Source organism: Sapajus apella, unplaced genomic scaffold, assembly GCF_009761245.1.
Source record: "Sapajus apella isolate SASKATOON/1434 unplaced genomic scaffold, GSC_monkey_1.0 scaffold33, whole genome shotgun sequence".
Lineage (NCBI taxonomy): Eukaryota > Metazoa > Chordata > Mammalia > Primates > Cebidae > Sapajus > Sapajus apella.
Window position 1 is genome coordinate 8,236,223 of NW_022436973.1, and position 12,162 is coordinate 8,248,384.

At 44.7% G+C, this 12,162-nt stretch overlaps 1 protein-coding gene across 7 annotated transcripts in view; it reads left to right on the top strand.

The window, feature by feature from the left end:
* Window positions 1-4,008: 4,008 nt before the first annotated feature.
* Window positions 4,009-12,162, top strand: part of TRPC4AP (transient receptor potential cation channel subfamily C member 4 associated protein) — a 78,598-nt gene continuing 70,444 nt past the window's right edge. For 6 of the 7 annotated variants that reach the window (XM_032295158.1, XM_032295157.1, XM_032295159.1 and 3 more), the window contains exon 1: window positions 4,159-4,410. In XM_032295158.1, coding sequence (XP_032151049.1) covers window positions 4,243-4,410 — 168 coding nt within the window. In that variant the 5' untranslated portion in view covers window positions 4,159-4,242. Of the gene's footprint in view, window positions 4,411-12,162 lie in introns of all 7 variants that reach the window. The other variant, XM_032295163.1, reaches the window with a different exon arrangement.

A 12,162-nucleotide genomic window follows, 5' to 3' on the forward strand; every position in this document is an offset into this window, starting at 1 on the left:
TCTGTAAAGATCAGAAGATCTGGCAGCAATCTGCTGGAGGTGCATGGAGACCAGTCCTTTTATTTCTATTATTGTATTTCAATCAGTTTTTTGGGAACAAGTGTTGTTTGGTTATGTAAATAAGTTCTTTAGCGGTGATTTCTGAGATGTTGGTGCATGCATCACCCAAGCAGTGTACATTGTATCCAGTGTGTAGTCTTTTATCCCACACCCACCTCCCACCCTTTCTCCCAAGACCCCAAAGTCCATCGTATCATTCTTATGCATTTGCATCCTTATAGCTTGGCTCCCACTTATGAGTGAGACCATATGATGTTTGGTTTTCCACTGCTGAGTTAATTCACTTGGAATAATGGTCTCCAGTCTGGGTGCAGTGGCTCATGCCTGTAATCCCAGCACTTTGGGAGGCCGAGGTGGGCAGATCACTTGAGGTCAGGAGTTTGAGACCAGCCTGGGCAACATGGTGACACCCTGTCTCTACTAAAATATAAAAATTAGTTGGATGTGGTGGTGTATGCCTGTAATCCCAGCTACTTGGGAGGCTAAGGCAGGAGAATTGCTTGAACTCAAGAGGCAGAGGTTGCATTGAGTCAAGATCATGCCACTGCACTCCAGCCTGGGTGACAGAGCGAGACTCCATCTCAATAACAATAATAATAATAATGGTCTCCAGGTTGCTGCAAATGCCATTATTTTTTCCTTTTTGTGGCTGAGTACTATTCTACGGTATATACACAGTACAATTTCTTTCTCTCTTTTTTTTTTTTTTTTTTTTTTTTTTGAGGCAAAGTTTTTTACTGTTTTCCAGGCTGCAGTGCAGCGGCACGATCTGGGCTCACTGCAATCTCTACCTCCTGGGTTCAAGCAGTTCTCCTGCCTCAGCCTCCCGAGTAGCTGGGACTACAGGCGTGTGCCACCACGCCCAGCTAATTTTTTTGTATTTTTAGTAGATAAGGGGTTTCACCATGTTGGCCAGGATGGTCTTGATCTCCTGACCTTGTGATCCACCTGTCTCGGCCTCCCAAAGTGCTGGGATTACAGGCGTGAGCCACCGCGCCTGGCCATATGTACCACAATTTCTTTATCCACTCATTGATTATGGACATTTAGGCTGGTTCCATATTTTTGCAATTATGAATTGTGCTGCTATAAACATGCATGTGCTAGTAGCTTTTTTGAATAACAGCTTCTTTTCCTCTGGGTAGTTACCCAGTAGTAGGATTGCTGGATCAAATGGTAGTTCTACTTTCAGTTCTTTAACAAATCTCCATACTGTTTTCCATAGTGGTTGTACCAGTTTACATTCCCACCAGCAGTGTTGTTCCCTTTTCACCACATCCACGCCGACTTCTATTACTTTTTGATTATGGTCATTCTTGCAGGAGCAGGGTGGTATGGCATTGTGGTTTTGATCTGCATTTCCCTGATCGTTAGTGATGTTGAGAATTTTTTCATGTTTGTCAGCCATTTGTATATCTTCTTTTGAGAATTGTCTCTTCATGCCCTTAGCCCACTTTTTGATGAGATTGCTTGTTTTTTTCTTGCTGATTTGTTTGAGTTCCTTGTAGATTCTAGATATTAATCCTCTGTTGGATATAAGATTTTCTCCCACTCTGTAGGTTGTCTGTTTATTCTGCTGATTGTTTCTTTTGCTATGCAGAAGGTTTTTAGTTCAAGTCTCATCTATTTATCTTCGTTTTTGTTGCATTTGCTTTTGGATTCTTGGTCATGAAGTATTTGCCTAAGCCAATGTCTGGAAGGGTTTTTCCAATGTTATCTTTATGGTTTCAGGTCTTAGATTAAAAGTCCTTGATTCATTTTGAGTTTATTATTATTATTATTATTTGAGATGGAGTATCTGTCGCCCAGGCTGGAGTGCAATGGCATGATCATAGTTCACTGCAACCTCTGCGTCCTGGGTTTGAGTGATTCTCCTGCCTTAGCCTCCTGAGTAGCTGGGATTACAGATGCCCACCACCACACCTGGCTAATTTTTGTATTTTTAGTAGAGACGGGTTTTCACCGTGTTGGCCAGGCCGGTCTTCAGCTCCTGACCTCAAGTGATCTGCCTGCCTTGGCTTCCCAAAGTGCTGGGATTCAGGTGTGAGTCACTGCCCCCAGCTGAGTTTATTTTTGTTTAAAGTGACAGATGAGGATCCAGTTTGATCTTGTGGCTTGCCAGTTATCACCATTTGTTGAAAAGGATGTCATTTCCCCACTTTATGTTTTTGTTTGCTTTGTGGAAGATCAGTCGGCTAAAAGTATTTGGCTTTATTTCTGTGTTCTCTATTCTGTTCCATTGATCTATGTGCCTATTTTTATACCAATACCATGTTGTTTGGGTGACTATGGCCTTATAGTATAGTTTGAAGTCAGGTAATGTGATGCCTCCAGACTTTTCTTATTTATTTATTTATTTATTGAGACGGAGTTTTGCTCTTGCTGCCCAGGCTGGAGTGCAATGGTGCAATCTCGGCTCATGGCAACCTCCTGGGTTCAAGCGATTCTCCTGCCTCAGCCTCCCGAGTAGCTGGGATTACAGGCATGTACCACCACACCCAGCTAATTTTTGTATTTTTAGTAGAGATGTGGTTTCTCCATATTGGTCAGGCTGATCTCAAACTCCCAACCTCAGATGATCCACCTGCCTCAGTCTCCCAAAGTGCTGGGATTACAGGAGCAAGCCACTGCGCTTGGCCTCAGATTTATTCTTTTTTGCTTATTCTTGCTTTGGCTATGCAGGCTGTTTTTTAGTTCCATATGTATTTTAGGATTTTTTTCTTTCTAGTTCTATAAAGAAGGATGGTGAGACCACTTCTTTTAGATGGAGTATGAGGATGCTAACCAGAATGCCTGTTCACCTGGGAGAGTCCCTTTTATGCCTACTGTCCAGAGGTAATTATTTATTGTGTCTATTCGTTCTTTAAAGTGTTCTGGTTTGAACAATTAGTTACAGCCATCTTAGTTGAGTCACAATCTTCACCATTCCCTCTTACATCACACTTAGCTCCCCCCCCCCCCCCCCCTTTTTTTTTTTTTTTTTTTTTGAGACGGAGTCTCGCTCTGTCTGGAGTGCAGTGGTTGGCTCACTGCAACCTCTGCCTCCCGGGCTCTTGCAATTCTCCTGCCTCAGCCTCTGGAGTAACTGGGACTACAGGCGCATGCCACCATGCCAGGCTAATTTTTTGTATTTTAGTAGAGACAGGATTTCACCGTGTTGCCCAGGCTGGTCTCAAACTCCTGAGCTCAGGCCATCCACCCACTTTGGCCTCCCAAAGTGCTGGGATTACAGGCGTGAGCCACCATGCCTGGCCCTCTTTCATTTTTATGACAAGCCCCTTGCTAGAAAGGGAAAAATTATGTGTGTATTGGGTGCAAGGAGTCAGAGCCATCCTGCCACAGAAGTTAGCTTAAAGAATGAATACATGGGCTCATAGTAGAAACAACCTGCTATCTGGTGGATAGAAATTAGGACAGGGTTTCCCTTTGACAGAGAATGTGATGTTACAATTTACTAATCCCTTTCCCCTCCATTATTTAATTTCACAACAACCTATCCAGTTGCACAACTTAGCCAGTTTGAGACTGTGCGTTTCTTTCTGCTGTTTTCCCCTGTGACCTGCATTTCGCGATAAAGAGTCCTAGGCCGTTCTGCTCACCACTGTATCCCAGACAGTCCACCTTTCCCCAGATATGGTTCAGTGTCGGGTGCAAAGAAAGCCCCAGGAACTACTGATTGACTGATCAGGCTCCCAGGACCTATAGCTGGGGTGACCTGACGAGGACACTTTGGCGCAGGGGCAGAGTGCGATGACTTGGTCGAGGTCCGTGGCGAGTCACAGGCTGAGAGAAGCAGGCAAGAATCAGACTCGACAGCCTGACTCCTGACCTGAAGCCCAGGATCATTTCTTGGCCAGCTGCCTGCATCCTCCCCAAACAGGCGGGGAGAAATGGGAGAGTGCGCACGCAGGGACTGGTCTCAGACCTCGGGAGATTTAGCCTAAATGCTGGGCCCGGGGGCCAGAGGCACCGGAGGTACCGGAAAGACCTTATCTCTTTTCACACCGGCCCCGCTGCAGCGCAGGACTACATTTCCCAGGAGCCTCCACGACGCGCACGGTGCCACGCGGCTTGCGCCTCCGCCGACGGCCCGCTGGGGGCGCTGCGGCGACCCCTCCGCCGCCCCGTAGAAATCTCCGGGGCCCGGAGACCGCTTGCTTCCTGTTTGTCGGACGAGGAGACATGGCGGCGGCGCCGGCAGTGGCTCGGTCCGGAGCTGGCCGAGGCAGACGGTCGGCAGCCACAGTAGCGGCTTGGGGCGGATGGGGCGGCCGGCCGCGGCCCGGGAACATTCTCTTGCAGCTGCGGCAGGGCCAGCTGACCGGCCGGGGTCTGGTCCGGGCGGTGCAGGTACGAGGCTGGCCCAGGAGGGGCGGGGCGGGGCGGACCAGGCGGGAGCTGGCGAGGGACCGGGAAAGAGGCCTTTCCAGGCCGCCGCTGGACGGGCCAGACCCCCCTTGGCTGGCCGCAAGGCCTCCCTGTGAGCTGCCCGGACGCTCTCAGCCGCAGCGGGGCCGTGGGAAGCAGCTGGCTTGATGTCCCTTGTCAGTAGCCGAGCGGGGCTGGGCTGCTGTGGGCACTGATGGCGTGTATGAACCCTGGGCCCAGTTTCTGGATCCTCCCTCCCTTGCGCCACGTCTGCATGTCTGGGAGACCCTGGCGAGTTTGTTTTAGTCTCTATGGGCTTTGAGTTTCTCCCCTGTGTATTGGGCGTGGGGGAGGGGGTCATCATTGCATCTCCCAGACGGTTCCCAAGCGTATCATAAATGTCATTTTCTCAGGCCTTTCCTTGACGTTCTCTCCTCCTGCTTTCTAAAGTAGGTCCCCGTTGTTATTCTGTCACAGCCGCGCATTCGTTTCGTTTACGTTACTTTCTTAGTCTATAATTTCATATTTCTTTGTTGTCTGCCTTTTTCTCGCCTGTCTCCCACATTAGGCTGAGTTCCAGCGGGTGCAGAGACTGTATCTGGTTTGCCAATGTAGAGCGTCATGGTTAAGGGGGACTCTGGAGTCAGGCCTGGGTTCAAAGCCCTGCTCCTCTCTCTTGGTTGGGCAGGTTACCTTTCTGTGCCTCAGTTTCCTCACTTGTAAGATGAAGATGAGAATTCGTAACCAACCTTTTAAGATTGTTGTGGAGACCAAAGGGGACAATTGTGTAAAGCATTAGTGCATTTCTGGTGCATAGTAAGGGCTGAAAGTAGTTAGTTAATATTAAGTATCTGATTTATAACAGGTGCCCAACATATGATTATTATTTTTGAGTGAGCGAAGGACACTGCTTTAGGGTAAAGCAGAATGATTAAGACCCAGTCTCCTACTTCTTTCACCCTCCCCCACCTCAGACCTTGCTAACACACCTGTAAAACATTAGCTTTATTTAAACGACAGCTTTTGCATAAAGGAAGTTTGAAGGATACTCAAGAAACTAATAAAGTGGTTGGTGGGAGTGAGGTGGGAATTGAGCTAAAGGGAGAGAGAATGGGAGTGAGACTTTTCACAGTATAACTTTATGTGTAAATTTAATTTGCATTTCACTTTCTCAAATGACAAAAGGATGGAATCAAATAAAGGCTAGGTGGTCTGTGTGTATGGAGGATGGTGGATGAAGGGAGCAGTTCTGAGTGAGAAATGGTTTCCTGGGCATCAGACAACCTTTTTAGCAGCCTTTTTCCCCCCCTTGTGTTCTTCTCTCCCTTACTTAAGAGCCTGTAATCCCAGCACTTTGGGAGTCCAAGGCAGGCAGATCACTTTAGTCCAGGAATTCTGCACCGTCCTGGGCAACATGGCAAAATCCTGTCTCTACAAAAAAAATTAGCCTGGTGTGGTGGTGTGTGCCTATGGGAGGCTGAGGTGGGAGGATTAACTGAGCCTGGGAGGCAGTAGTTGACGGAGTGAGACCCTGTCTAAAAAAAAAAAAAAAAAAAAATCCTGGAACTACTTGCTCTCTCCTTCTTAAGATACCTTCTTGACCTGGGTGTGTAGATAGAAACAGGCAGGAAGAGGACTAACTTTCAGTGAGCACTTAGATGCAAGTATGGTGCAAGGCATAGGGTATCTTTATTTAATCCTCAAGCTTTTGAGTTATCTATCAAGACTGACTTCTTAATATGGGTGAGGAAACTGAGGCTCAGAAAGGTTAGGTGATGTGTTCCTAAACGCCCATCCTGATTATCTGTGTTCTGAGAGTAATAGGGAGCCACAAAAGTTCTTTAGCCTGATGAGTGAGGCAATTTAGGCAACTTAATTTGTTTCCAGTGCTGAGTGACTTAGAATGGGAGGAGCCTAGAAAAGCTTACCAGAGGCTGGGAGCTGTGGCTCACACCTGTAATCCCAGCGCTTTGGGAGGCCTAGGTGAGTGGATCATCTGAGGTCAGGAGTTCAAGACCAGCCCGACCAACATGGTGAAATCCCGTCTCTACGAAAAATACAAAAATTAGCTGGTTGTGGTGGCATGCACCTGTAATCCCAGCTACTGTGGAGGCTAAGGCGGGAGAATCACTTGAACCTGGGAAATGGAGGTTGCAAGCTGAGATCGTGCCACTGCACTCCAGCCTGGGCGACAGTGAAACTTTGTCTCAAGAAAAGCAGCTCACCAGATACAAGGCTACTGGAATATTCTGGAGCCTGGTTGGTTTAGGCAGGTTATTGTGGTAACTGATGGTTGTTTATAGGTATGGGAGCTATTTCAGAGGTTGAGATAGAGACCCCAGCCTGGAACTATAGTGAAGACAAAATGGGGACCTTCATCTTTCAAATAGTTCTTTTCTTTTCTTTTTCTTTCTTTCTTTTTTTTTCTGAGACAGAGTTTCCCTCTGTCGCCAGGCTGGAGTGCAGTGGCGCTATCTCAGCTCACTGCTACCTCCGCCTCCCGCATTCAAGCAATTCTTCTGTCTCAGCCTCCCCAGTAGCTGGATTACAGGTGCGCGCCACCATGCCTAGCTATTTTTTGTACTTTTTAGTAGAGATGGGGTTTCACCATGTTGGCCAGGATAGTCTCAATCTCTTGACCTCGTGGTCCGCCCGCCTCTGCCTCCCAAAGTGCTGGGATTACAGGCGTGAGCCACCCTGCCTGGCCTCAAATAGTTCTTTTCTTAGTTGTTTTTTTTTTTTTTTTTTTTTTTTTTTAATGTATTCCTTGCCATGCCCTTCCTCTCCTCTCTCCTATCCCAGAGAATAAATTATTTGCTTACTGTTTTGTTTTTTGTTTTTTTTTTTGAGACAGAGGTATTGCTCTGTCACCCAGACTGGAGTACAGTGGCATGCTCAACCTCCTGGGCTCAAGTGATCCTTCGACCTCAGCCTCCCTAGTAGCTGGGACTACAGGCATGTACCACCAAACCCTGTTAATTTTTGTATCTTTGGTAGAGACAGGGTTTCACTATGTTGTCCAGGTAACCCATATTTTTATACTGTTGTGGCATGTGGTATAGTAGGAAAAGACCAGATTTAAATTTTTTTTTTTTTTTTTTGGTAGACGGAGTCTCACTCTGTCATCCAGGCTGGAGTGCAGTGGTGCCATCTCCGCTCACTGCAACCTCCACTTCCCGGGTTCAAGCGATTTTCCTACCTCAGCCTCCTGAGTAGCTGGGATTACAGGCATGTGTCACCAGTTCCAGCTAATTTTTGCATTTTTAGTAGAGACAGAGTTTCATCATGTTGGTCAGGCTGGTCTTGAACTCCTGACCTCATGATCTGCTTGCCTTGGCCTCCCAAAGTGCTGAGACTACAGGTGTGAGCCATCATGCCTCGCCAAAATTTTTTAATTGCAGTAAACAAATATATAATGTAGGCCAGGGACATTGGCTTATTTCTGTAATGCCAGTACTTTGGGAGACCAAGATGGGAGGATCGCTTGAGCCAGTTTGAGACAAGCCTGGGCAATGTAGTGGAACCCTGTCTACTACAAAAAAAAATTTATCCAAGTGTGGGAATGGTCCCAGCTACTCAGGAAGCTAAAGTGGGAGGATCAGTTGAGCCTGGCAAGTCATGCCGCAGTGAGCCACGATCACGCCATTATACTCCAGCCTGGGCAACAGAATGAGACCCTACCTCAAACTATAAACATATGTGTGTGTATATATATATGTATGTGTGTCTGTGTGTGTGTGTGTGTGTATATATATATACACACACACACATATATATGTATGTGTAAACGTGAAATTTACTGCCTTAACCATTTGTAAGTGTATAGTTCAGGTCCAGTGTGGTAGCTAATACCTGTAATCCCAGCCCTTTAGGAGGCTGAAGTTGTGGATTGCTTGAGACCAGTTTGAGCAACATGGTGAAACTGTGTATCTTTAAAAAAACAAACAAACAAAAGTGTATACTTAAGTAGTGTGAAGTATATTCCCATCATTGTGAAACAAATTTCCAGAACTTTTTCATCTTGCAAACCTGAAACTACCATTGAACAGCTCCCCATTTCTTCCTCTCCCAGTCCCTGGTAACTGTTCTTCTCCTTTCTGTTCCTATGAGTTCGACTAGTTATAGATAACCCCAGTATAATCATACAGTATTTGTCTTTTTGTGACTGGCTGATTTTGCGTAGCATAATGTCCTCAAAGGTAGCATGTGATGGAATTTCCCTGGGAAAAAATCGGATTTTAAAGTAAGGTGGACCTGAATTGAATCCTACCAGACTGACCAAGGTTAAGTTACTTAACCTCTCTTAACTTCAGTTTCCTTATTTCTAAAGTGGTAATAATAACATCTATCTCATAAAGCTATTAGGAGGATTAAGTGAAATACTATGTTTTAAAAGCTAAGCCAGTGTGGCACACAGTAATAATTGTTTAGTAAATAGTTGCTCTTAGCTAATAGCTAGACTGGGCTTCTTGAAGAGACTGTGTCTTATTTTTTTGTTGTATCTGCAGAGCTTGAAACCATGTCAGCCATTTGATACTCAGGAAATTGCTTGAATTGAAATACTGTGTCCTCACTCAAATTTCTGTCTATATTACTCCCCACATAATCTCATGGTTTTAAAGAGTTTCAGAGCCACATTGCCTAGGTTTGAAACCTGGCTGTGGTATTTACTTACTATGTCTTTAGGCAAGTTACTTAATCTGTTTATGCCTCTGTTGATTCATTTGTAAAATAAGTATAATCATAGAACCTGACCTTCCAAGGTTGTGGTGAGGACCGAGTGACTTATGCATATAAAGCACTTAAAATAGTGACTGAAACATATTCCTCAATTGTAAGTACATTGCATACTCCATAAGATTAGCTTGTGTTGTTATTAATAGCTGCTCTATATTCTGATGAATCCTGAGTTTCTGTTTCCATTCCTATTTCTCCCTTTAGCTCCGGATGGGTAGGTATATCCAATTGCCTTCTCAGCATTTCCACTCTGATGTCTAATGGGCGTCTCAAACTTAGTATGTTGAAAGCCAAAATTCTCTCCCTTTTCCACAAGACCTGATCTTCTCCATCTCCCTAAATGGGGCATAAGGGAAGCCTGGGCCATGACTACTGCCCTCGTAATTTATAATTGGTCAATTCTTCTTGGATTTTAGTTTGCCTTATTTTCTTCCATTCCTTTTGTTCTGTCCTCTGTCAAGGTAGTAAAATACGCTGGAGTGATACTTTGGAGTTTACTGAGCCTTTTTACATTCATCAGCACATTTGATCCTTAATACAAATCAGATTTTATAAATCCTTTGTTGAAAACTCTCCAGCCTCATCTCATTGTGGTTGAGAGAATCAATTCTGGATTCCCTACCATGGGCATATAAGGCCCTGAATGATCAGTGGGAGTTGAAGGCAAGGAGACTGAGTAAATAAACCCTGGGCTCTAGGATAGTGCAGCTCACGCTACAGGTCATGACCCACCATCCCTAGAAACCCTTCACTTTGGCAGTCTGGTGACAGACTGGGTTGTGGAATGGTGTTATATTTCCCACATGCCAGTCATTGCTTTCTTTATGATTATTGGCATATCTAAATGTACCTAAGTGTTACTTGCTTTGTATTTTTTCTTCAGGTTCACTGACTTTTCTTTTTTTTTGAGATAGAGTCTTGCTCTGTTGCCCAGGCTTGAGTGCAGTGGCATGATCTAAGCTCACTGCAACCTCCGCTTCCCAGATTTAAGTGATTCTCCTGCCTCAGCCCCCCGAGTAGCTGGGACTACAGGTGCGTGCCACCATGGCTGGCTAATTTTTGTATTTTTAGCACAGACAGGGTTTCACCATGCTGGCTGGGATGGTCTCGAACTCTTGACCTTGTGATCCACCTGCCTTGGCCTCCCAAAGTGCTGGGATTACAGGTGTGAGCCACTGGGCCTGGTCAGATTCACTGACTTCTAAAAAAAATTTCAACGGTCACTTGAGGATCACTTGAGCCTGGGAAGTGGAGGTTGCAGTGAGATTGCGTGAGACCATTGCATTTAGTTTGGTATTATGAGGTGTTAGATATCTTACACGTAGGATTGAAGAAATAAGGGGCACATTTATCTTCATGGAATTTAGCCTTTAATTATTTTTAAAAACAATAAAATCAGTGAAAACTGTAAATGTCTAGAAATGTCACATTTGCCAAACAGCTTGACAGTTTAGAGGGTATGATGTAAGAGATTATCACTGCTGTAAACCGTTAAACCACAAGTACTTCAATAGAAAAACCCATATGATACCTGCCAGTAATTCAGCTGTGAAGATGACTGAATTGTGGCACTTTTTTCACAGCGCTGAGTTGTTCACAAGGAAAACAAAATTCTAATGATTTTTTTTTTTTTAAGACAGGGTCTTACTCTGTTGCCCTGGCTGGAGTGTAGTAGTGCAATCTTGGCCTACTGAAACCTCAGCCTCCTGGGCTCAAGCACCCCTCCTACCTCAGCCTCCCAAGTATCTGGTACTATAGGTGCATGCCACCATACCCAGTTCATTTTTGTATTTTTTTTGTGGAGGCAGGGTTCTGCCATGTTGCCCAGGCTGGTTGCAAACTCCTGGGCTCAAGCAATGGGCCCGCCTTGGCTTACCAAATGCTGGGATTATGAGTGTAAGCCACTGTACCCAGCCCCAAATTATTATTTTTAAATGAGAGTAAATGCCTTGTAAGACAATGTAGAGATAGTAAAGAAATTGCTTGTGAAGTCAAATATTTGGACTGTGATTAGATCTCTTGGTATCATGAGGCTTATAACAAAACAGTGGTGCCCTGCCTGCTTTGCACCTCTAAGTTCTATACTCCCAGTGCTCTTCAGTGTCCGTACTTAGCTATTTCTTTTGCAAGAGAAGGATCCAGGAAACAGGAGAGTCAGTATGTCTAAATAACATGCTTGTAAAGCTGTTTCTTTTCAATTTTAGATAGTAGTTTCTTCGTCCTGAAGAAGAATAGGATTTAATTCACAACACTTGATTCCTTCTTACTCATCTCTGCTATTCTCCAGTGTACTTATATCACAGTTTTGGCTGTTGCTAAGTATTGACACTACCATGTTATAATTATTTACAGCAGGGTCATGTATTATACAATTATATTTGTTTTGTATAGTTTTGGTTTTTGTAGTGTTAATAACAGTCTTCCTCTATTTTTTAAATTGAAGGATAAATATACATACAGCCTGTATAGCCTGTTGACTTTCATTAGCATAATAGTGCATCCTTTTACTTGTTTTACTGTTTTAAAGTTTGTATTCATGGGATACAAGTGAAATTTTGCCACATTGGTGTATTGCATGTTGGTGAAGTCAGAATGCTGCATCCTTTTAGAGTGTTTTGCTTTCTGTATACTTTTTTTTTTTTCTTGAGATGGAGTCTCATACTGTCGCCTGGGCTGGAGTGCAGTGGTGCAATCTCGGCTCACTGCAACTTCCACCTCCTGGGTTCAAGCGATTCTCCTCAGCCTCCCGAGTAGCTGGGATTACAGGCATGTGCTACCACACCCGGCTTATTTTTTGTATTTTAGTAGAGATGGGGTTTCACTATGTTGGCCAGGCTGGTCTTGAACTCCTGACCTCATGATCTGCCCACCTCAGCCTCCCAAAGTGCTGGGATTATAGGCATGAGCCACCATGCCCAGCCTGCTTTCTGTATACTTATAATTTGTTCCTAAATTCTAAAACTTTTTTTTTTTTTTTTTTTTTTTTTTTTTTAGAGA